The 26,271-nt window shown below is 35.4% G+C and overlaps 1 protein-coding gene across 2 annotated transcripts; it reads right to left on the bottom strand.

Annotated features, from left to right (window-relative positions):
• Nucleotides 1-745: 745 nt before the first annotated feature.
• Nucleotides 746-24,427, bottom strand: LOC139983563 (uncharacterized). Of its 2 annotated transcripts, XM_071997199.1 has the most exons (15): nt 23,908-24,427; nt 23,361-23,678; nt 22,374-22,505; nt 19,504-19,700; nt 17,359-17,481; nt 16,170-16,281; nt 15,686-15,782; nt 15,112-15,212; nt 11,797-14,806; nt 11,196-11,516; nt 10,062-10,187; nt 8,867-9,691; nt 8,346-8,456; nt 6,881-7,077; nt 746-2,369 (listed from the first exon to the last, which is right to left on the bottom strand). In XM_071997199.1, the coding sequence occupies exons 1-9, from the start codon at nt 24,242-24,244 to the stop codon at nt 14,715-14,717; spliced, it is 1,509 nt and encodes a 502-aa protein (XP_071853300.1). In that variant the 5' UTR covers nt 24,245-24,427; the 3' UTR covers nt 746-2,369; nt 6,881-7,077; nt 8,346-8,456; nt 8,867-9,691; nt 10,062-10,187; nt 11,196-11,516; nt 11,797-14,714. The 2 variants fall into 2 exon arrangements, with proteins under 2 accessions (XP_071853300.1, XP_071853302.1); XM_071997201.1 differs by lacking the exons at nt 746-2,369; nt 6,881-7,077; nt 15,112-15,212 and having other exon boundaries at nt 7,538-8,456; nt 9,667-9,691; nt 11,797-14,804; nt 23,908-24,423.
• Nucleotides 24,428-26,271: the final 1,844 nt, after the last annotated feature.

Below are 26,271 nucleotides of genomic sequence, written 5' to 3'. Positions count from 1 at the left end.
ATGTTTTCATATCAATCAATGAACAGCTTTGAAATTCTTGAGCTAATAGCCTGTATCTATAGAGTGCAGCCCAGAAGAGATCAGCATTGCTCCATTGTGCACAAGAAAGATGTCAGCTATTGTCAAACAATACTATTATGTCTGCTTTACAACAGTTATCTTGAGAGATTGTTTCCACTAGAGTCTCATATAAGTCTGTTGTTTCCAAATGACAGTCTAGAAATATTTTTTACGAGTAGAAACTTTAAGTTATCAACTTACTTTAATGAATTTAGAACACTGTATTTAGAGGACAATATTGATGGCCTTATAAGATAAGTGTCTTGTTCTTAAAGAGTCCATGACATGAAATATCCAACTTAACGTTTTAATAATCGCATCCGAAAACAGACCACTGAAAAATGCGATTTCAAAACAAGACAACGGCGTCATGTTAGGAACACAAGTGCCAAGCCCAGGCATGTATATACCGGATGCGCGACGATCATACCGTCCCACATACACGCACATTTACACTGAAAGAAGTACCACTGTATTACGCTATATCGTTAGAAATTTCAAGTTTGTTTTACAACATGTTGTTAAATATCCGAGAGAAATATCGGTCGGTTTGTTATTGGGATCTGCAGAAATGTCATAACCCATGCAATTAGCCTTCATCGATGGCCGAAGGACGAAAAAACACGGCGATTATGACCAAGTTAGTGCACAACACCAGCGGCGATTTCACTGGACCTAGCCAGTATACAGCTCCGTATGAAGCAAACACTTCACGGAAGCATTCTACGATCCCTCCTTTTCTTATGAAATAAAACATATGGGCTTTAACGGGTTGACATAAACGAGTCGTTCTTCTGTCAAGTATTCCACATTAAAAACTCCGAAGACCAGATCGGCGAATAGGAAACCTCCAGTGGGGCAAGTGGCGATCCTTTGGAGGGAGCGCGACCTTGAACTAGTGGTACTAGTATTAGCGTTACTACACTGAAGTCGCAATAGACGAAGAGATTTTGCTGTATCATCTAAATTAACACCCCCTTCATTGCCCTATGTAGTAATAAGCTATGAGGTTAGCTTCAGGAGGGATGGGCTACATCTTCTTGTGAAAAATCTCAGTGTCCCAATTTATTTCTGGAATATGCTGGGTTAGTTAGTTATGGCAATAATTTCTTATTCGTATTCCAGGAAAACTAATCTTTTTTTTTGGGGGGGGGGAGGAAGTGTGGTGATGGGGATGGGTCAAAATAGGTAGTTAAAAGATTATATTCCAAAGGGTGTTTCAATCTCACAAGGATTTATTTTAAACAGTCACAGAGCCAAAAATTCACACAACGTAGTTCAAATCTTAAATCATTGAACAAAGTTTATTCAATATCAGTTCAAGACAGTCATTCTGGACATTCTGGACAATCTGAACAACCCTGTGACTAAACCAACATTAACAACAATCATTGTATTATATGATATAAAAGTAAAACTGTATTTTCCATAGACATTATCATTCTTAAATTACACTAATGTAATTTGTGACATCAAAGGAGGTTTAAAGAAAAACAACTAACATGAAATTTTTGCTTTAAGCCTACAAAAAAGATGCATGTCCATTGCTATCAATCGTTGTTGTGACAAATTAATTAGAATTAACCAGAAGCAAATAGAATAAAGGGAAATTTAAACCAAGAAACACTGCACGACGCAACTCACATGCAACAATGTTACCCACGCACGAAGACACGTACAACACTGACGCGCAACATGAAACACAGCATCACACGCATTAAAACAATCGAAGACCATTAACAGGGTGTACTGCTGAGTTTCTGAAGAAAGATTGTAAAACAAACCACCTGCTGCTGAAGAAACAAAGTCTAAACATTCAAGAGTTCTGCTGACTCCAATGGTCTTTATTATGAAATTCTGTCAAATATCATTGGAGATATGGATATTTTGGCTTTCAGATTAAAGGTACGAAGCAAACATGTCTGGGAGGTAAATGCTCCTAAAAAGGTCAATGCCCGTCCACTTATGCACATATTATATGACATCACGGTCACGCCAATACATGTGTCCAAATGCTTCAATACATGCATTTTCTTTCATTGTTGATGTTGGGTCTGGAAAATAATCATTTCATCCTTAATTATATCAACACTGAGGGAACCCTGACGGATTGATAATCCAACACAATCGTAGAATAGAAAAGGTGTTTCTGGAGGGATTTCTCAACCAAGGCTTCCTATACAACTGAGTTTTCTCCTGGCAATTTTAATCCAGTGTAATGACCATTGGCTGGAAACTCCCTTCTGATCCTTTGGACTGCATATGATGGTAGCACAACCCTGACGTGTCTTGCTAGGAACCCCCAGCACCTGAAAAAAAAATTAAGAAAGTTCAAAATGTATAAATGTTGGCCCATGATGTCCACAATAACAAGCAGGGATACCATGTACAGTTATGGTTACATTTGTTGTGAATTTACATCTTCCATGTTTCATGAAACATTCTCTTGTCTCAGACAATTGATTTGCAAAACTCCAGGCCTAAGTACTAGCCGAGTAATAATGAGTATGTTCCTTGCAATAGTTCCGAACGGATTTCTTCTTCGATATGTTGTGGAGCTTCAATTTCGGCTCGTTTAACAGGCTCGAACTGATACGGTTCTATGCCTCAGGTCCACCCTCAACGGTCGGTTCAATATTGGCATGATCATCGCCTTCACTCTATGCTTCGAATATGAGAAAGGGCACTCTAATTCTAGTCCAATTTCACAGCCTGGTGAAGAACCACTATCACTTTGAACTTCGGTTGCCGCATTTGGTTCTAAATCTGACATTCCACGGGAAATTTAAATTTGATTTCGGGCCGACTTGTTATCGATTGTTTTGTGTATCAGGGGCGTATCCAGGAATTTCTAACCCGGGGGCGCGAATGACTATCTAAGCGGAGCGCCACCATCGGTTGGCGCGCAGCGTACAAGAAAATTTCTGGTTTTGAAACACCCCCAGATCACCGGAAATGGCACATCTCGGGCTTGAAAATGACCAACTAGATGTTCACTTTTGCCTGAGTAAATCAAGTATTTTTACAATATTTTTTTTTTCCATCCATAACCTTTTTGAAGATTGTCACCAGTCACACATCATGTTCGACCTCATCGCATGTCCCGTGGATCATTGCTTTTGTAGGTGGTTCTACGTCGCGACTCACAATACCCGTCTGCCCCACTTTACAAGGTTTTAAGCCCATTATTCGTTCAGAATTTGAAAATTCACACTTCTCGTAAAATAAATTCACTTCAAAACATACCCATAATGTTGCACAAAATTTCATCTATGGACAGCCAATACAGAAAAACCTCCTTCGACCCCCTAACAGACCGGTCAAAATTGCACGAGAAGAGGGAAGAATGTTTAGGAATGTTGGTTAGGGAAATTTCAAAACTTCAGACACAGTTAATTTATTGGTTCATGGGCGCAGATCAGTCTTGGATAATGGTGGGAAAACGTGTCTGTTCCCTGATACTATCTAAGCGGAGCGCGCCCATGGGTTCGCGCGTAGCGTACAAGAAAATTTTGGCAAATATACCTCCCAGATCACCGCAAATAACACTTCCCAGACCCAATGATGCTCCCAAACCTCCTTAAGTTTTAGATCTCATGGCTTAGAAATTTAGTTTGTGGAAACGTATGGGCATCTGCAGAAAAAAATCAGGGGACAAATAATCCAAGTAGACTTTTGTATACGATGGGTCTGGTTTCGTAACTCATCGGGAAGCGATTACAGGGGTGGGCGTAGGTTGTGGGGCGCGCGTTTTCATGCAGGTGGGAACAATCACAAGAAGTGATGTGTGCGTCCGCCCCCCCCCCCCGGCCGGCAATGATCCACCTTAGGATCCACTATGATATTCACAGGAATTGTTCTCAAATCGCATGCGGAATTTTTTTTTATTTATTTTTTTATTCATTGTATGAGTTACGGTACTAGGGGTGGGGTAACAATTAGCATTCAGTTCGCATTGTATAACATTTTATCTCTGGATGACAGTGTTGCATCGAAGAACATATGTCTAGTGCAGTTCGCATATAGATCCTGGGCTTATACCGAAATGCGTCATGTTCCCCGACGACTCGATCGAGTTCAAGACCAGCCATAGTTGGTCGAATCGGATCAGTGCTGTAATATGTCACTGTTCCTTTTTTTCTTCCCGGTGTCTTGGCGTTTTCTTCTGTTCCCTCCTTTTCTCCTTTTTCTCTTTCTCTTTCTCCTTTTTCTTTTTCCTTCTTTCCTCTCCTTCCTCCTCTTTTCCCCCCTCTTTTTCCCTTTTCTCTTATCTCTTTTTTTCTCTCCTCTTTTTCTTACCCGGGGGGCGCGCGCCCCCAACGCCCCCCCTGGATACGCGCCTGTGTATATACGTACACTTGTCGTACTGTAAGTATGATATGTGTTCAGAGGAATCAGCGAGAGCAATCGTGTTCCTAAGATGACGTCACATGACGTCATGTGGTTAGGAAAATTTTCGGGCGAACGAACTTTTCAAGCCCGAAGAGGGTCAATTAACTCTCAATTTTCGAAGGGAAAAATCAAGTTTTTAACTGGCAGAATGGTTGATATATGTTCTAGAGAACATGCTTAGATGGATCCCAAAAAGACAGGACGTTGAAATTTTCGTGTCATGGCCACTTTAAGATTTTGTGGAATATTTCGAAGGAATAAAGCTAGCATAAGGTATAGTTGTATTACAACGCTATTGTAAGCACGAATTTATAGTATGTTTGTTTATTATTTTTTACATCCTGCTGTATGGTGTGACTATAATTACACAGTGATGTTTAAGATGGTTGCAAAAATTGTAAGGGGTGTGGGGCAAAGATCTTTTTCCACCTCATATATACATATTTATGCATATGCTTACCAATCTAAGACGAGGTTAGGGTCAGAAATCAATGTCTTTAAAATTGTCAAATGCTAATTAAGATTTGTATGGCTTGAAAAGGAAGCTCATTTTCACAAATCTAGTTCTGATGGTGTCTAAAAAGTACTTAAAACGTTTGACAAGGTTAAAAGTCCAGTTAAGCGACGACACACAAGGAAGTCTAAAATAGTTTTTAATTATTTGTCTATGGGTGGTCGCAACTTATAGATGTATGCACATGCAGGAAATTAACATAACATTTTATTTTCTTTTTCTATCAAAGAAATTTAAAGTACTTTCAATATGTTAAGTGTATATATAATCTTAATCATATATCCCTTAATGGCGTATATTTAGTATATTTAGTTGTCCTGTGCTATATTTGTCTTTCGTTTTCATTGAAAATAGTTTTTTAAATAAATCTAATGACATCATTAGGTCATATTATATTATTTTTATTGTTTATTATAATAAGAGCTAATGAGTAAGCATTCATATTATAAATCTTGTATCGTTCTCGGTCAGTTTTAATTATACTAGGATGATTGTTTGCATTGAGTAATGTTTCTTTCATTTAATACAAGTAAATAATTCCAGTACGCAACTATAATATATACAGTCGGTTAGCTTAGATCATAATAACGCTCACTAATTAGTGATATCACACATAAAAGAGACATTTAGGTCTCGTTGTTTTCATTGCTATATACTGATAGATGCATTAATGAGCAACCATAATAGAAATCGCTCTCTTTATTTGAGGCAGTCTCTATAAGTCATGTATTGTCCCAACATAAACAACATTCAGTCTCACAGTATTATTATGGTTTGATATTTCTTATATGAAGGTTATCGTGCGAGGGTGGTAATATATTTAATGAGATCTGGCATTTGTGAAGTACTGAGTTCGACCGTTGGACGAACAAAGTAAGGTGCCACTGGGCTTCTTTTTTTTTATCAATCCAAGGATTTCCCATCTTCCACGTTTTAAAAATTCAAACTTAGCTTAAATTACAGATTTGATACCCACAAGACAAAACGTTTAAGTAACCAGTCACTCGGCAAGTTCCTCGTGCATATGTGACTGATTAGCTTCTTAAAATAGCTGCCTTATGGGCTGAAATAATAATAAATTGCAGTTTTTTACTTCTACTTTATATTTCCTCAAAGGACAACTTCATATCATTATTTTAAGTCTCAGACTTCTCACAGTGATATTATTAATAACAATTTAGAATCAGCAAACCTTCTCTCCATTATTTTGTGATATAGTAAGTTTAATTTTGTGTCTTCAAAGGTTACTTAAGTATAATGTGGAAGCAATTAGGCACCACTTCACTAATTTGACATTACTTTCAATAATGACAAACTAGTGACCCTTTGCATAGTATATATATATATATTAGATCAATATAACTGTCCTGCAACGTTTCAAAAACTTCCATCCATCAAGTAACTTTAATTGTTAAAATATGCATGATTGTCACCCTTCAAACCGATCCATTCAAGTGATGGCTTTATAAAATCAAGGTTATGAAACCAAAATAGCTGCTCAAAGAGGTAATTTAATGGAAATCCTTCCGGAGTGTATTTGCCAATTGTATCTTGTTAAACAATATTGAAGAGAACTTCTTTTTAAATCTATTAACAAACAACATGACACTTTCATTTCCGTGAGAGTTGTGACAGTAAATTTGCGTAACACATACATTGGAGATACTAAGCTACTAGGTGTATACTACCATAGTATACGTTCACAAGATCAAATACATTTAAGGAAAATGTTACGTCATGTGTACCAAAACATGCAAGATTTTCACTGTTTCCTCTCCACACTTTTTTTGTTGGTAAGTTTAGGCCAACTGAAAGGTTTGATGCACTTGTCTTAGTTTCACGAACCACGAGCAATACAAGTAAAACTGCAATATGTTAACACTACGTCAGTTTATTTGTAAACTAGTTGCTTACCTTATTTACAAAGAGGTAAGACATTCCTTCCACAACGTCCACTGAAAATCGAACAAGGTTTAGCTTCTGTTCTTCTGAGGAAACTCTTTGTTGACTGTCGGAAATGCTTTCAGAATCCCGTTTTTGCTGATAATTTCGTAGCATGAAATTCCTTAATGTCCCGTTTTCCATGTACTCAAGGTACACACAAAATGGGACTTTGCAGTTAAAGAAAAAAATCGAATTCATTCAATGACTTAATAATATCAGAAAATAAGACAAATTTGGTGTTACTTCAATGCAAACTTTAGAAACGGGTTGACCCAACAAACTTAAGTGAGGAAAATAAGGCACGGCTAGTATGATATATTTGCTTGTCTTATGCATGTTTAACTCAGAGAAAACCTATATGTTCAAGTTAAACTGTATAAAACGCTTTGAAAATGTAGGCCAAATTACAAACCACTCTAACTATATTCATTTATGCGAGAAAAGCCCAAAACAGATTGCAAGTTGAATTACATAAGAATCAAAGGCGTAGCAAAGTACAGTTTATTGAATTCGGACCCTCTATGTCAGGAACTCAAAAGGGTTGGTTCCGAGATTTTTAAAACATTAACATTTAACATATTGATGAGAATTTTTTTGTTGGCAAGTTCGGTTTAGATGAATATAAGAACAAAGGGCTAGAAGTCTCGTTCTTGACCAGGGGCTCTGCAGGCTAGTCATGCCAGTGATGAGAATATGTCTCCTTTTAATGTTGAAATCTGCGACGTCTGATTAGTAAAGAGCTGAAATGTTCAATAAAATAATTCGAACAAAAGCCCTTAAGTCTCCATTCTTTACCGTCTTATATATCCCTTAACTTCAAACCAGATAGTTTACACCTAAAATCAAACATCTGAAATGCAAACTGCTCCTGATGAGTTGAGCTCGATTATTTTACCTTATTGTCTCTCATGATAGAATGATCTACTATCAATTAATTTTCCACTATCACCTGACCTAAGGATAAAGTGACACTCGCATCTGCTCCCTAGATTGGCGTAAACAACTTTCATCTCTCTACTGATACGGCTATAGCTGTTTCTCTTGTTCTCCGTGGTAGTACTACAATAGCTGAATGTAACATTGTTTTCTATGGTAACCTTAATATCTTTGTTGCATTTTAATTATGATATGTAACATTTATGACGATGTTTTCAAAGTCAGCCGAGATTAACTCTTACGTCTATCCGTCACAGCCGAGGCTTCCCATCCACTTCTCACTTACACATACATCAGTCAAAGAGCAAGACAGGGTGATGCATAACATTAACACACACAAAAAAAATACTTTGTAGACACTATTGACACATACTAGAATTCAAATAAACCTCAAAGCTAGAAGGTCGTTCTGCATGAATATATTTCTTAAATTTTTAGAAACAGACTCCTGGTTGCAAAGTTCCTGTGTGCATTTGCGGAATGTGCATTGCCAACTTACTATCATCAACCGCTATCCCGATTATACTGACGATATTATGATGTTTTCTCAGGACCAACAATTGGTTGGCCGTTTTGCGAAAATTCAACAAGTCTTTCACCTCTGCCGTATCTGATGTTAGAGAAAATTGATATGAGGTTTGAGGAGGAACCAAAATGCAGGCATTTCATCGTTAGCATCGCAGTTGTAACCTGACATCATTTGCACCACAATTTTCATATTTCAGAATCGGTACATCGATGTTATTGTAAGGTATGTTATGGAACAGTAAATTATAATATGTTCACTAAAAATGAATTATTTAATTGTGTGCATACGTCATCATGCAACATATTACTCATTCAATTCTGAAACATACAAGTAAAGGTCTATAAATCAGCGAAGAAACTGTCCTCGGACACATAATGTTACTGCTGCGTTTTCTTTGATAGAACCCATATTATCACACCGACACTGATTTTAAAATTATTATTCTGTGATGATGCAACAATTACAATACAGTTAAGGCATCGGCCCCTTACCGGAGACACATTTGGCGATGATTGTTGTACTGCTAATTACTCCAGACGATGGACAGGTAGCAAGCCAATACTCCATTAACCCATTACCAGGAAGCTTTGTCTTCATTTGCTCATGATTGATTACATAATTATTCTTTTTACCATATTTCGCTATTATACCGTAAACTTATTCTTCGTTACAAATCAAGATGTTATCAATGTTACATACCAGTCGAGAGTAACGATTTGCATGGCAAAGGAATCGATGTAAATTTACACTCACAAGATAATTATAAATTATAACTAAAAGTATCATTGTGTAAGATCGTTGATATCCATCTGTCGATTAAACACTCAGGGAAAATGCTTTTATTAAGAAGTTAATTAAAATAAAGCATTTTACAAGGTATTGTTTGTCGGATTCCTTTTCATGATGATTTAATTGCCGTTAAACTGTTTCTGGTAGATTTTATTGGCTAGTGCACGTTAAACTTTGCTCTCATAAGAAAACAACAAGTTTTCAGTTTTTAATTATCAGTCAAGTGTGACGACATACAGTTTGAAAGTTTTCTTTTATAAGTAACATCGACAAGAAATAATGATTACTTACAATTACTAGATAACATCTTGAATATTCCCATCTCGATTCAGAACAATGAATTTGTTGACAGGGTAGCATTATGCAACGTATTTCCCTTGAAATTATGCATGGTGGACTATTCGCTAGGGTAATCAATTGTTTAGAAGAAGATGAGCGCAAATCATAATAAATGTAAAAATAAGTACTTCTAAAAGAAAATAAAAGACATATGACAACTTACTTTCTATGAAATGACGTTGTTAATCCTGTAAAAAAGGAAAAAATGATTATTGTTTACTTACGGTTCGAAATGGCAACTCATTACACAAGTACCTCCCCCCTCCCCCCCCCCCCTATTTTCCCTCTTGATCAACGCGTTTGAAATTAGCTATAAACGATATCACGGAAGTGTTAACACAGTACGTGAAAATATAATACGTTTCTATCAGCATCATCAGTTAACAAAATAAACTTAGCTGATGGGTTTTTATAACAACAAACGTAGACGTATAAACGAAATACTACTTGATAAAATATAGCGTGCGTCTGTCGCCTAAGAATTGTGGCTAATTAATAGTTTTAACTTTCAAGGTAGCCAAGTTAAAGCTTTACCATAATGTGTTTAAACGTTGTTACCTTTAATGCAAGCCAGGCATACCAACATCGTAATTACAAAGAAACCGAAAACTGACGTTACGACTTTTGTCACCATGTACGTCCAAATCGATCCATTTGGCTCTACAATTGAGAGGTGAATCGTTTCTGAAATACAAACAAAATATTGTAGTTGCCTGGCCGTAATACTTAAAGATACTTCATATATAGGAATACAAACAGTTTATTGTAAAATGTAGACTTCATACACTGACCTACTTCCTAGACCAAGAAGTGAACAAAAACATAATTTATATGTGGAAATTGTATATAATAAGTTGAATTTGACAATTATATTACAACCGTGTCCTTTAAAGCTTTGGTAAAGCTTCCTTTAATAAGCTACGAGCTGGTGATTAATTTGTGTATTAATATTGTAATCAATTCAATATTCATAGCGTTATCGCGCGTGGCTCGGCAATCGGATGCATCTGATTATTTTGCAATCGATGAAACAATTTCCTGTTTTCCAGCTAATATGAAGCGCAAACGTCAGTTTTCTATGGACAATCCCAGCACCCCACTTCTGTATGCATTAAACGCACACAAAAGTACATTAAGCTGTTCAGGTTTCTTATCTAAGTTTATCTTGCATGATGATACTAGTGACAAGTATATAAATGTAAATGTAAACCATTTGAGCAGGTAACATCCCTTACTTCTGGCCAGCATCATGCACTTGTTCAAATCAAAAGATGCGTAACGTGCTATTGAAATACTTGCTGCTTCAGCAAAGATCAGATGCTTACTTACAAGAAATATGTTACGAATCTATTCAAGTTAACGTTTACTTCCTCTACCGTTAAAGGTTTTGGTGCCTAATCTCGAGGTATAGGACACATACTGCTCTGTGGAAAGATACCGTATGTGTTCCAAAAACTATGCAGTGATAAGGAAACGGATGGGTTATTGATTAAAGAAATTTTGTTTTTGTTACCTGAAAGGATAACAAACATATCTATCTTGCAGTTTTGTAAACCTGTAGAATCTGTTTTTTTCTTCTATTACCTATGTATAAGTAACGATATAATTAGATAATTAAAGAAATATATTAAATTTTTGACAGTGATACGTGCATTATAAGTTACTTACTCAAACTTTACCACATGAACTCACCATTGGTACTGAACTGGACTGTAATATTCTGTTCAGTTGTGCTATCTGATGAAAGTAGAAGACAGGCGATCGTTCCATTCGATGTATTCGGCTGAAAATAAATCCTCGAGACAATATCGAATGCTTCATTATTAGACGTTGGAAAAGAATAGTGAGAAGGAATAACTGTTTCACTTTTCACTTGCCAAGTTAGGTTGTTTGATTGTCTTGCTCCCACTAAGTGACATGATGCATTGATATTCTCATCACCGAGGAGAAAAATGTGATCGCCATCAGAGACATTCATGTTGTTTACTTCCAAGTAAAATGCATTTGGCGAAACTGTGTAATGATAACAAATATCCGCATAGGTTAATAAAGTATAGACCGATGGGTGGATGTAAAGTGGGTAGAGAGATAGGTTGAAAGATGAATTGATGGATAAATGGGTGGATGGCTAGATAACTAGAGAGAATAACGCAGACAATATATATATATATATATATATATGTATCAAGAATATATATAAATGTATATACATAGATGTGAGTCTATGTAGATAGAATTACTAACAAGCTGTCGAGCTACATACATGCAAACAGATACTGTGTTTAATCCTCACCTTTTATCTCAACGTTGTATTCTTCAAGTACAGAGCCACGTTGCATACAGATGTATGTACCAGTATCCGACACGGCTGGATGAAGTAACACTAGCGAGTAATTAGACGTTAACTTCATCTTTCCGTCGTCTACAAAATAAGTATTCTCTGTATACAGACGTTTCGTATTATACCACCAGCTTTCAGAGTTGAATGTTTCCTTTACTGGACAATCAAGTACCAATGTTTCCGAAACACTTCCAGTGATCCGTTTTCCGCTAGTAATGACAAGTTCCTTGAAGCCAAAGAGGGCAAAAACGACCATCCACTTTAAACAAAAATATTTGACCATTTTGATTTGTGTGTACTATTAACTGAAGAATGAGCGTATAAACACCTTCGTCAGCAGCTTGAATTTAATCTGACAGGAAATAATATTGGTTCGCTTTCAAATAACTTAGGCTGCACTAAATGATGAAAGTGAAACTATATGTCCCAATACTTACATTTAATGGGAAAACAACATTTGGGTTCATTCGGTTTGACTTCGAATATGGATTTAATAAACAAAATAGGCTACACTAGGTTGGCACATTTCCATATAATTCCCTTCCCTTTGATTAACACCAGGAATCGTCACAGTGATGTGGTCTCTATCTCTTTTGTTTTTACAAAACGTAGGTGTTACCCTCACCGAATAACTGAAACAAATGTCATTCACTCCGAATCTCGACTATGTAGACGCTTTTCTTTGAGAGTGACAGAGAAGCTGTCTCCAATAGTCCGTAGCGTAGCCATTTTTACGTTGGTTATTAACGGGGTCTATTATCAATATTCATAACTAAGTTTAGTGAACATAAAAGACAGAATGTTAGAACACCTATTTTGGTTTGCTTCATGTCGTTTCAAGCACACAATGGACCACTTTGTATACTTTCCCAAAAGTACTACAGTGTAACTGGTTAAAAGACTGCACATTATGAACAAAATATGTCTTGTATTAACAAAGGACTGAAATAAATATATGCAGTATAGCTTTTTAAATTAATCAAAATATAAGTGAAGAAATGTGTTTAACAAAACATCTGCTCCTCAAAATGGTCTTCGAAATGCGATGACATACCTCATATTATGTCCACTACGTAATCTTTTAAAGTGGTGACGCTATACAATGAGGCGTTCAACTCAATATGGTTTTCTACATCTACATTGTTGTTTCATTACTATTAGTTTTATTTGTTTCTTGTTGTAAGACCAGGTTGAATTCTACTCACAGTTTGGGACCAAATTGGCATCGGTTTGGGACCTCACCCCACCTCATCTCTATCCTCGGTTTATACCGTACGTCCAAGTGTGTAGTAAGTGACGTGGCCTTCAATTGAATGTCAAAGCACTTTAACTTGGTTCTTCGTTGTCTTTTCAGAGGCTTGTCGGTTGATTTTAAGGATCGAAAAAAGACCAGATGCCGCCAGCTTGCGTAGTAACTCCCAATGTTTTTGAGGTGCGGTGTGACCACGGAACACATATGCATAGAAACCATTGGTATTCCACAATAACTATGCTTGGGAAGGGGCGTTGTGGGGGGGGGTGTTACTATAAAGCTCAATCGTTTTCATATATGGTTTTACAACTATTGTCTCTTCAATGATCTTAAAGTTGTTAAAGTAACAAAATCCCACATAGAGACCTGGATTATTTTATAAGGCAGGTTTAAGTTGCTGTACAAAGAATAATAGAAAAACAACAAGAAAAGGCTGCAGGTAAAGATGCATGCATTGCGCGTTGAATGGGTATATGACACGTACAAGCGGCTTAGCCACTCCCACACGCCCAAATGGGGTTTGCGAAAGTCGGTTATACGTAACTTAACGTAAGCGAGAGGATACTGATAGCTCAGATGCCTGACGATAGAGAAAAAGGCGAATCTCATTGAACCCAGTGATATTACAATTTGCCACGCATTCTTGGAAGGGGAAGGGTGGGGGGGGGGGGTCGTGATCGTACTATTAATGACATACATTTACTCCACCTCGGAATGTAAAAACCAGAGCACCCGATTTGCTTACCTCACAGGCACCACTATATGTAATATGGGTTAACATTAAATTACATATATGTTCAAGCTTTTATATGATATCACAAGATAAGCAGAAAATGTAACTTTCTATGATATTTTCCCCAAAAGGCTGAAAAAATGTCAAACCAAGCGACAAGTGAGGTATGGAAACGAAGTAAACAAGGCAAAAGGGTGTTTGTTGAAGGCAAAGTTGTATAGGGCATGCAAACTTTATTGGGTTGTATTTTACTGCAATACATGGATCGTAGGTTACCTGTGGTACTACAGACCTGCTCTTACTGGAAATCCCAGCGGCTATAGGCATACGAAACCGAACCGAAATCATTAGGGAGTGTTTGCTCAGTGGTTAACGCCGGTTCCTTTCATTCATAAGGTCCCGAGTTCGAGTCACTACAAGATTAATGTATGTCGTCCAGTTACAAAGTTGTTGACAATTGACAATTCATAATCATAGATGTTAAAATATGAATCTAAGAGACTTCGGTCAGCTTGTGGCTTTGATAAGCCAATGAGGCTTCTTCACAAGTTCCTACTTGCAAGAGGATCTAAAATACATACAATACTTACATACATTATTACATATTACTTATTTACAACGCAGACAACTTTGTTTATTGATTTATTCTCATGTAGGCTACATGATTCGAAAAACTATTAAAATATATACGTGCCTTGACAATAATTACAGTTGTTGGGTTAATATTTTGCCGTTTAAAGAAACATCGGTGACTCGACATTTTTGATAATAACATCTCTTTGTAACTTTTGCGTCGATCAAAATATTATTAAATGTTTCTTTTACAGCCTCAGCATAGTCGTTAAATAATTCGACGAATGAACAGACTGTTATTGTAGGTCTTGGCTATATGTAACTGTTATAGTTGCAACTGGGTTCTTCCAAATTGAAGTATGAGTTATCGCCATTGTCGGCAATACAATTGTTGACCGTATCCTAAAGAAGAAAAAAGTAAATAAAAAATGTAAATTTATATCTTCTATGACTCTATGTATAATTAGTGTCCATATAAAGCGGGAGGCCCGGTTTCGAACCCTCGTTACACGGTATTATTACAGTTAGGACGTTTTTTACTTATTTTTTCGTGTGGTTTTCTTCGTGATATGCAATCTTTTGTTAGAGTTAGCTTAGAACTTTGTATTCACACATAAATATATGTATATATATATATATATATATATATATATATATATATATATATATACAAATTTCGAAAAATCGACTAAAAATGCCAAATCTATCTCTTCCATTGAAGCTAACACAAGTCTCATCTGCTGTTGTAGCTGTTCAAATGATGGTCTGGAGGAAGTTGTTATATCCCACGAAGATAACATAACTCCAAAGCTAAATAAAAATATGAAGCGTATTGCACATGGATGTTATGAATAGGGCAAATATTTACATGCTAGTTTAGAGCAACAGTTAAGTTGGATTCTGATATAAGAACGGTCAACAATATGGAGTAAAGTGGCATATATGAAACTTGTCTTAGATAGATGTAATCAATATTATATTAAAAACTGGGATTGGAAGTCAAGAGGTCAATTGAATTTTGATTTTGAGGACTACCGGAAGGGAGTACAACATTAATTACAAGCTGCTGGGCAAACTACTACCGTAATCATCACTAAAGCGTATACCCAGACTTTGAGACGGATATTTTAATAGCATTTGCAAGAAGTAAGTAACCGACACAACTTTAATTGACTTGTTTAGATGTTATTGATATCGTTCATACATTGATCTGGGACAAGAAATTGGTTAGTGAAACGGGTAATTAAAGCCGATCAGATGTAAACTTTGCTACTAAACCTTACATTGTCCCAGGACAAGACATTGGTTGAGACAAATAACTTCCATTCCGTATGTGACTCTCGATTTCGTCTCCTGACAGACCACTGTATGGAGTTTCTCCTAAAGAAGCAGATTAAAAAACTAGAAATAATCTAAGCAGAATAGCCTATAGTTCTTAATGAAAAACCAAAAGAGTCATGAACACATTTATTAACAACTTTACACAGGTAGCGTGTAACAATGTGTTATTGCTTCTACTTTCTTTTTGATAATCTGCGTCACTTCTGATTGGTTAAAAGACATAATTGTGGTAGCTACGCGCAGAACTATTGTTTGATATGTGACTAAGATCATAGAACATTTTTGTTAAATGGCGTTTGCAGAATGTCGATAAATTTATATAATTTCAGTTGATTTCATGATTTATATCATATAACAATTACTTAATTTACATTCGCACAAGAGTAAAACAGAAAATAATATTAATTTCCTGATACAAAAGCTTACCGAGTGAAAATATTTCCCAAAGAGCAACAGATAACGACCAGACATCAGACTTTTCACAGTATTGCCGAAAGAAGATACTTTCAGGAGGAAGCCAAGCTAATGGTGCATTTTTCTAAATGGTTTAAGGTAAAAAGGATATAAAAGAAATAATATTTACGTCAAGTACATAGCTCTTTGCATAAACTGATTTTTGTCTTCGGATGACCTGTTTATTCTCCTTCAAATCTAAATCATAAGTACAAAAAAAAACACATATCACAAATGGATGAGGTAGTATTTTCGCAAGCTTATTGTGAAACGTACGATTAGTCAGAGGCAATAATGTTGTTAGTTTTAACTTATAAAGTACGAAAAGTTTACTTTAAGCTGTAAGATATCAGTCACATCAATTTCCTTTCAGTCATGTATTTAAGCCAATGACGTTTTCAGTTTTATCCCGTAACGGCACCAAGTGGCATCAACACAAAGTACAATGCAGAAAAAAAAGTTCCGAAAGGGATGTACTCAACTGATAAGTATGAAGAAATAAACGCACGGAGAAAAGACAAAAGGTAACGTATATAGCCCCATTGCATGTTTTAGACAATTTAAATAGTCTTAAAGCAGCAGTCGATACTCATAGCCGGTACAGCAAATACTGTTCATGTCCCACAACCGTGCATCAATAATAACTACTTTGTGTTCGTAACACGGTAACCTGTGTTACACATGACAATGTAACAACTGTAAAGCTGTTAACTTGTTCCCATGTAAGACAAAGAACTACACGACAGGACAATGAGTTTATGAAGATGAGAATGAGAAGGTACGGTATACCACTTGATTCCAGTTTACAACTCTCTTTCAATTACGCCTATTCGTCATGCCGAGAACGAAGAAATGCCATCTTCGGGTATATCCATAGGCCTACTTACAGCATAAAACGATTAGATACGACTTCATTTTACAATCGCGTATTAATAAACTCGAACTAAATGGTTAGTACAGTAACTTCTATTCATGGCACACAACCGTGCATCAGTAATTACTACTTTGTGTTCGTAACACGACAACATGTGTTACAGAACATGAGCAGTGGTGGCTGTATCAACTATGAGTGTCGTGTGACTCCTTCAAGCAAAATACACGACGAAGAATATGGAACAAATTTTACCTTCAAAGTGCATAAAGAATAGAATTACTTCCTCACCTTAGCGATGATTCGAAGAAGTCTGTCCTTGGCATGGTCTTCAGGCACAAAATCATACAACTTGCACTTACCGGTGCTGACACTAATAAGAACCTTGGAAGTTGTAAGAGCCGGATGGCGAAACTGATGGTAGCATGTAAAACACATTCAAACATATAGCATTGTTAGATTAAGGTTTTGTGAAATATTTCGAAGGAATAAAGCTAGCATAAGGTATAGTTATATTACAACGCTATTGTAAGCACGAGTTTATAGTATGTTTGTTTATTTTTATCCTGCTGTATGGTGTGACTATAATAACACAGTGATGTTTAAGATGGTTGCAAAACTTGTAAGGGGTGTGGGGCAAAGATCTTTTTCCACCTCATATATACATATTTATGCATATGCTTACCAATCTAAGACGAGGTTAGGGTCAGAAATCAATGTCTTTAAAATTGTCAAATGCTAATTAAGATTTGTATGGCTTGAAAAGGAAGCTCATTTTCACAAATCTAGTTCTGATGGTGTCTAAAAAGTACTTAAAACGTTTGACAAGGTTAAAAGTCCAGTTTAGCGACGACACACAAGGAAGTTTAAAATAATTTTTATTTAATTTACTTGTCTATGGGTGGTCGCAACTTATAGATGTATGCAATTGCAGGAAATTAATATAACATTTTATTTTCTTTCACTATCAAAGAAATTTAAAGTACTTTCAATATGTTAAGTGTGTATATAATCATAATCATATATCACTTAATGGCGTATATTCATTATATTTAGTTGTCCTGTACTTTCTCTAGTCTTTCGTTTTCATTGTAAACAATTTGTTTTTAAATAAATCTAATGACATCATTAGGTCATATTATATTATTTTTTATTGTTTATCATAATAAGAGCTAATGAGTAAGCATTCATATTAAAAATCTTGTATCGTTCTCGGTCAGTTTTAATTATACTAGGATGATTGTTTGCATTGAGTAATGTTTCTTTCATTTAATGCAAGAAACGATTCTAGTACGCAACTATAATATATACAGTCGGTTAGCTTAGATTATAATAACGCTCACTAATTAGTGATATCACACATAAAAGAGACATTTAGGTCTCGTTGTTTTCATTGTTATATACTGATAGATGCATTAATGAGCAACCATAATAGAAATCGCTCTCTTTATTTGAGGGAGTCTTTATAAATCATGTATTGCCCCAACATAAACAACATTCAGTCTCACAGTATTATTATGGTTTGATATTTCTTACATGAAGGTTATCGTGCAAGGGTGGCAATATATTCAATTATATCTGGCATTTGTGAAGTACTGAGTTCGACCGTTGGCCGAACAAAGTAAGGTGCCACTGGGCTTTTTTATCAATCCAAGGATTTCCCATCTTCCACGTTTTAAAAATTCAAACTTAGCTTAAATTACAGATTTGATACCCACAAGACAAAACGTTTAAGTAATCAGTCACTCGGCAAGTTCCTCGTGCATATGTGACTGATTAGCTTCTTAAAATAGCTGCCTTATAGACTGAAATAATAATAAATTGCAGTTTTTACTTCTACTTTATATTTCCTCAAACTAAGGAAAACTTTATCGAAATGAGAGTTATACCGACGACTTTTGACACTTCAATTCATTAAGTAACTATAATTATTTAAATATGCATGATTGTCACCCTTCAGACCGATCCATTCAAGTTATGGCTTTATGAAATCAAGATTATGAAATCAAAACAGCTGCTCAAAGAGGTAATTTAATGGAAGCCCTTCCAGAATGCATTCGCCAATTGTATCTTGTTAAACAATATTGAAGAGAACTTCTCTTTAAATCTATTTAACAAACAACATGACACTTTCATTTCCGTGAGAGTTGTGACAGTAAATTTGCGTAACACGTACATTGTAGATACTAAACTACTAGATATATACTACCATAGTTTACGTTCACAAAATCAAATACATGTAAGGAACATGTTACGTCATGTGTACCAAAACATGCAAGATTTTCACTGTTTCCTCTACACACTGTTTTTTTTTGGTAAGTTTAGGCCAACTGAAAGGTTTGATGCACTTGTCTTAGTTTCACAAACCACGAGCAATACAAGTAAAACTGCAAATTTTTAACACTACGTCAGTTTATTTGTAAACTAGTTGCTTACCTTATTTACAAAGAGGTAAGACATTCCTTCCACAACGTCCACTGAAAATCGAACAAGGTTTAGCTTCTGTTCTTCTGAGGAAACTCTTTGTTGACTGTTGGAAATGTTTTCAGAATCCCGTTTTTGCTGATAATTTCGTAGCATGAAATTCCTTAATGTCCCGTTTTCCATGTACTCAAGGTACACATAAAATGGGACTGCAGTTAAAGAAAAAAATCGAATTCATTCAATGACTTAATAATATCAGAAAATATAACAAAATTGGTGTTACTTCAATGCAAACTTTAGAAACGAGTTGACCAACAAACTTCAGTAAGGAAAATAAGGCACGGCTAATATGATATATTTGCTTGTCTTATGCATGTTTAACTCAGAGAAAACCTATATGTTTCAAGTTAAACTGTATAAAACGCTTTGAAAATGTAGGCCAAATTACAAGCCACTCTAACTATATTCATTTATGCGAGAAAAGCCCAAAACAGATTGCAGGCTAAATTACATCAGAATCAAGGGGTAACAAAGTAATGTTTATTGAATTCTGGCCCTCTATTTTAGGAACTCAAGACAAGTTGGTTCCGAGATTTGTAAAACATCTGTTTAAAACAGCTAGTCAAATGCAATGAAGCCAAAAAGAATTTTGTAGCTTTTACATGAGTATTGTTTGTTGGCAAGTTGGGTTTAGATGAATATAAGAACAAAGGGCCAGAAGTCTCGTTCTTGACCAGGGGCTCTGCAGGCTAGTCATGCCAGTGATGAGAATATGTCTCCTTTTAATGTTGAAATCTGCGACGTCTGATTAGTAAAGAGCTGAAATGTTCAATAAAATAATTCGAACAAAAGCCCTTAAGTCTCCATTCTTTACCGTCTTATATATCCCTTAACTTCAAACCAGATAGTTTACACCTAAAATCAAACACTTGAAATGCAAACTGCTCCTGATGAGTTGAGCTCGATTATTTTACCTTATTGTCTCTCATGATTTAATTATCTACTATCTATTTATTTTCCACTATCGCCTGACCTAAGGATTACGTGACACTCACATTTGCTTCCTTGATTGACGTAAGCAACTTTCATCTCTCTACTTATACGGCTATAACTGTATCTATTGTTCTCCATTGTATCTCTTGTTCTTCATTGTAGTATTACAATAGCTGAATGTAACATTGTATGCTATGGTAACCTTTGTTGCATTTTATTTATCCGTCACAGCCGAGGCTTTCCATCCATCCCCCACCCCCCACCCCCCACTTACACATACATCAGTCAAAGAGCAAGACGAGTGATGCATAAAATGTACACAAAAACACATACTTTGTAGACATTATTGACACATACTAGAATTCAAATAAACCTCAAAGCTAGAAGGTTCCTAAAGCCGGATCTCGAAAGAGATACTTTGAACAGAGTCTGTTAAATTAAATATATATACTTACTTTTGTTTTGTACAGCGCCGCTGAATGCACTTTCTCTTTGTAGATATCGTGCGCTTTGTAAGTCAATACACATAAATATAATATAATATAATATATATATATATATATATATATATATATATATATGTATATATATATATATATATATATATATATATATATATATATGTATATCTATCTATCTATATATATATATATATATATATATATATATATATATATATATATATATATATATATATATATATATATATACTATTGAGTGTTTTAACGTATTTTAAAGAAACATTAAGACCTCACAACTCTCAAGAAATGTAACATTTCTGATATTGCAGAGAAATTCCTTTAACACCATAAGCCTAGAATACCCATTACATGTAAAGAAGATTAGTATCGGGAGTACCATTAGTAACATAAGTATCGGGAGTCAAACAGCTTTGCTTACTTTATAGTAGGTAACGTTGGTAATCCTGAAAAAAAAGAGATTTCTTTATATGTAGTAACGGTATTAATTTACAAGGGATTTTTCAATACATATAGATGTCTACATTTTGTTATGTTACAATGTCAACCACACTTTTATCGAATACCTTAGACGCTCTCCCAGACCTTCATCTTCTCCCGATGTCAGATAAACACGTCACGATTGGTTGATATTCACATAGACATCGATCCAATTAAAATTGATAACTTTTCTGATACGCACAATGGAGTTTAAGTTTTTCTCACCTCAAAGTTGTGGAAGAGTGGAAGATATCGAAATATACTGCCGTATCACACAGAAGCGTAAACACGTGATCTCTTTCTTGTCATTGTTCACATATTTAAAGTCATTCCAAATTTAAGATGTTATACTATTATGAATAAATTAGTAAACAGACTTACAAGCACCATTCTTTTGGCCTTTCCTTTCGCTCTTTCGTATTGTGAATTTCGAGTAAACACACCCATAGGAACATCAACGGGCGACAATATATCTTATTTAAATTTTCGTAGATTCTACATTAAGCAATCAAGGGTAGAGGTAATGTAAAACAACTTACTTTTATTGAACTCACGTAAACCCCTTTGGGATCATAATTTGTCTTTGGTAACAGACTGTTGTGAGGTATTCCAACAAATATACGGACACGAAAATGTTGTCCAAAGTTAACAAATTATCTGCTTAGTTTTAGATCTACCTGAGTTTGGTACAAATTATCATTAAACTCTAGTAGATTCAAACTTAACGAATATAGCAAAGTTATAGTGTGCTGGCTATTTTCGTCGAAGCTAGTGAATAATTAATTATGTATCGACTTTCAGGAGAGTAGTAAAACTGGTGTTGATCAAATATTAAATCATCATCATAATGATAACAAATATATCAATGAAGGAATGGTATCACATCATATTTAATACAAAAACACATCTTAAGACTGATGGATCAATTACCTCTTACACAAATCACTGTGCATGATAAAGTGATAGCCAACAAGAAACACGCCGACGAAATTGCTATGACTAGGGAACTCAAAATGGATAGTTGCCTGGTGGTTGGTTGCTCGGAAGGTTGCTCGATGTTTTCTGAAATTATAATATGTTTGAAAAGAATCACAAAGGAAATGAAGTATATTAGAAAACATGAATATTTAAGGGCACATACTTTTGCTCTAATATATATATATATATATATATATATATATATATATATATATATATACATATACATATATATATATATATATATATATATATATATATATATATATATATATATATATCACAAATGATTTTCGAGTTGGGTAGCATCATGTTTGATCTCTAGAGTAGGGCAAAATATGTCACCAAAAACAGAACTAGTATTGTTCGATATAGGTGACAAACGCCTACAGTGGAATTACGATCTTCCTTACCGGTTTCGAACCTCTGGACATACAATCAGCGTCCATAGCCTAGTGGTTAGGGTGTCCGCGTACAGAGCGGGAGGCCCGTGGTTCGAATCCCGGTGGAGGCTGAAAGTTTTTTCACTGTTCTTGACTTTCCAACTCATTACGATTTTCATTTATATATATATATATATATATATACTTGTAAATACTGGGTAATAAACTTATGTGGTATCAGTAGTTAGAAACGGTGTTTAAGTCAGTTATCGAGCGAAGAAAAGTAAAAAATATCCTTAACGGTTTCAATGTCTTTGACAATATGGTATAAACGTATGCATCATTCTTCAATCATTTTTCTCGTCACATTCTTAAAGTTTGCCCCAAATTAAACACAACGTCAAGAATAATCACTGTGATCTAACCTAGGAGCTGTTCATTTATGATACCTTAATAATTCTGTAATTTATGAAGACAATCAGAATATGTCAATCTAGTATTTTGCCTGTGACACATAAATAGTGAGCCTTTGTAAGTCTACTCTACACATACTAACCATTTGTTATAAAATTCAACGTTATTTCGTGTCCAAATTGTGTAAGAGATGACCGTCGACAGGTTATGGTTCCATTCAAAGTATTAGGCTTATATAAAATTGATGAAACCGAATCAAAGGTTTCGTTATTAGATGTGAGGAAAGAGTAGTTAAATGGCTTGACTGTTTCATTGTTAATTGTCCAGGTAATTACGTTTGGCGGTCTTGCTCCAATGACGCTACAAGAGACAGCAATCGTATCTTCGTAATCCAGAACGACATAATTCCCATCAGAAACATTGTCGTTATTTACTTCCATGTAAAACGAACTTGGTGGAACTAGTAAGAGAGAACTTTGTTTTAAAAGGTGAGCTAACCAACATGATAATTTCTTAAAGGTTTCTTATAAACACTGCATTTTAACTTAAACTTATCATTATAATTAACGATCAGAGAAATTGGAGAGGGCAAAATTGAGATGATGTACAAACATATATGATACTAACTAACGGTTTCATTTAAATATAATGAATGGATTTAAACATTCAAGTTCAAATTTAAGCCTTACCGTTCACCTCAATACAGTACGAGGCAACAACTTCGTCGTTTTCCTTGCACTCGTATCTACCTTCATTCGAAATGGAAACCTCCTTGATCACCAGAGAGTAACTGTCTTCTATTAAATCCATTTCTCTGTCGTTTAGTAGATAATTCTTTCCCGCAAATAGACCTTTTGAATTGTGCTGCCAGCGTGTTCCATTCTGCGAACAATTGAGAACCAACTTTTCAGAAACATTTGTTATGATAGTCCTATTTGAGGATCCTTCGCAACTGGTTAAGTCACATTTATTAAGAAATAAACATAGCACGACGCTTAATCTCACGATGTGAAAAATGTCCTCCATTTTTCAGTATAATTTCTATTTTGTGTAATGATAAACCTATGCGATAATAACAGTTAATGTCTTATCCGACGTTGTGATGTCGAAGTTGCAGATCTATACATGTGTATCGTGTTCTGCGTTGTAGTGTTGCGGAAGTGGAAATAGCTCTGTAAGTCTGTTAGCATTTGCTGTCTAGAAGAGAAAGTGGCAGCTGTGTTTGCAGAAACACTTGAAATCTGGTTTCTACCACGAGAGGCGTCTTCTACCAGGGGACGTGAAGAGATGGGGGCATGTGAACAATCTAGTTTTGTAAACATATCCCTAAAATAATAACTATCATAGATAAGAAGTGGTTTTGTTGTGGAAATGTTATTGTTATAATTTTGAAAGAATGTATCGTTTGATTGACGAAATTTGAGGTATAGAATCAGATGGTCCAGCACCCACCCCCCCCCCCCCTAATATCTAAACCTCTTTCGCTGGCTCTGTATGCACCGCCCTATTATATTGACTGAAGCGATCTCTTTGTAACCATACTGTATTTACTGTTATTGGCCACCTTAGTTAAATGAACACGTTCAGGCAATAACTAATTTTATTGCTCCATGCATGAGGCGCGCACTGAAAACTTAACTGTGGCCCACTTCATATCACAAACCATGAAAATACTGTAGGATGTGTTGCAATGAGCTCTATCACAAGCAAAATCAATGGCGCAAAGAACATTGTTGACAAATAAATCAAAAATATTAATGATGTTTGCGTGACTGTTGTCATTTTAATACGTATATTTGTATATGGAGAACACAGAAATAATCTATAATCAATCAAATTAGAATAATAATAATAATAAATTTTTCAGCAGTCATTATATTACAAACTTCTGGAAAAGCACTATAGTTGGAACATGTTTCAGAAAGAATAAAAGAGCTTTAATTATGACAGTCAGAGATCCTATCAAGAGCATTCTTTCACAGTAAGGTATTAAACAATACAGACGGGAGTGATTTCCCCCTATACGATGAAACTGAAAGACGTTTCTTTGCTCTAAGCATCACTGACAATTGTTTGGATTCTGGAAATATTAAGCGCAACATAAATTCCACGAAGGTAACAAGAAGTCACACAATAAATATCATATATGCTCGATTGGCATAAAATAATAGGTCCGACACACTTTCACTTCTATGGTACTTTATATTTTCATGCAAAGTAGTAATTGCCTAGTTAACAGGAACGAGTCACTAAAATGTACACATAAAGCACTTTTCACGACAAGCTTATCAATATTTCGCTTTCATATATTAGACACGCTTCAAAATGTACTGATAGATGGAGCAGTAATAAAAATTGTTAATACAGTACTTATGCAACAGCCGCTTGCAAACTCCATTTCATAAATTGCAGGTGCAGAGTTAAATGCATGCAGCGACAATTTAATCACTGCCAAGAAAATTCCAAGTATTTTTTATCCGAGGGAATATTTGGCTCATACAATGTGGAATGTCAGGGTCATAGGCATAGGAGGCAGGGGGGGGGGGGGGGGCGGGGGGCCTGCAGCCCCAATTATATATTTTTGTGAAAATTCGAACAATATGCTGTGAATTTTTCGGGGACCTTCTGAAAGAAAAATAATTTGCAATGTGTTTTTCAATGCTTAAACTTATATGATTATTATCATTATTATTGTAACGACTTCTCCAATAATTATAACCAATATCGAAGGGTAATAACATGGAAAATGATTGTAAGTTATTGGCATGTGATGTAATAACCGATGCATGCCTATATGATATGAACACTAACATGTTGAACGCGCGCGTAACGCGTGAAAGTTTTTGGTTATATTTGTCGGGCAAGTGGTTACAGCCCCCCACATCTCCCCCCCCCCATCAAATTGAGCTAATACGCCTATGGTTAGGGTACACAACAAACGAGCAAAAAATAAAATATGAATTGAAACATATGATTAAACAACATCATATGAATCCGACTAAATTTTCAAATATGCAATTTCCATAAACACTCGAGTTCAAGCAAATCCCAAC

Source organism: Apostichopus japonicus, chromosome 16, assembly GCF_037975245.1.
Source record: "Apostichopus japonicus isolate 1M-3 chromosome 16, ASM3797524v1, whole genome shotgun sequence".
In the NCBI taxonomy this organism is placed as follows: Eukaryota; Metazoa; Echinodermata; class Holothuroidea; order Aspidochirotida; family Stichopodidae; genus Apostichopus; species Apostichopus japonicus.
This window is presented reverse-complemented; position numbering and strand designations above follow the sequence as displayed.

Excerpts from the sequence above, each read along its gene's own strand:
- LOC139983563 (XM_071997199.1), bottom strand. The coding sequence starts at position 24,244 with ATGGAGGACATTTTTCACATCGTGAGATTAAGCGTCGTGCTATGTTTA. Across the intron at positions 16,282-17,358 it reads TTCTTCGAATCATCGCTAAG|AAAAATGCACCATTAGCTTG; the intron begins GTGAGGAAGTAA and ends TAAACCATTTAG. Across the intron at positions 15,213-15,685 it reads ATGTCTTGTCCTGGGACAAT|CTTTGGAGTTATGTTATCTT; the intron begins GTAAGGTTTAGT and ends ATTTTTATTTAG.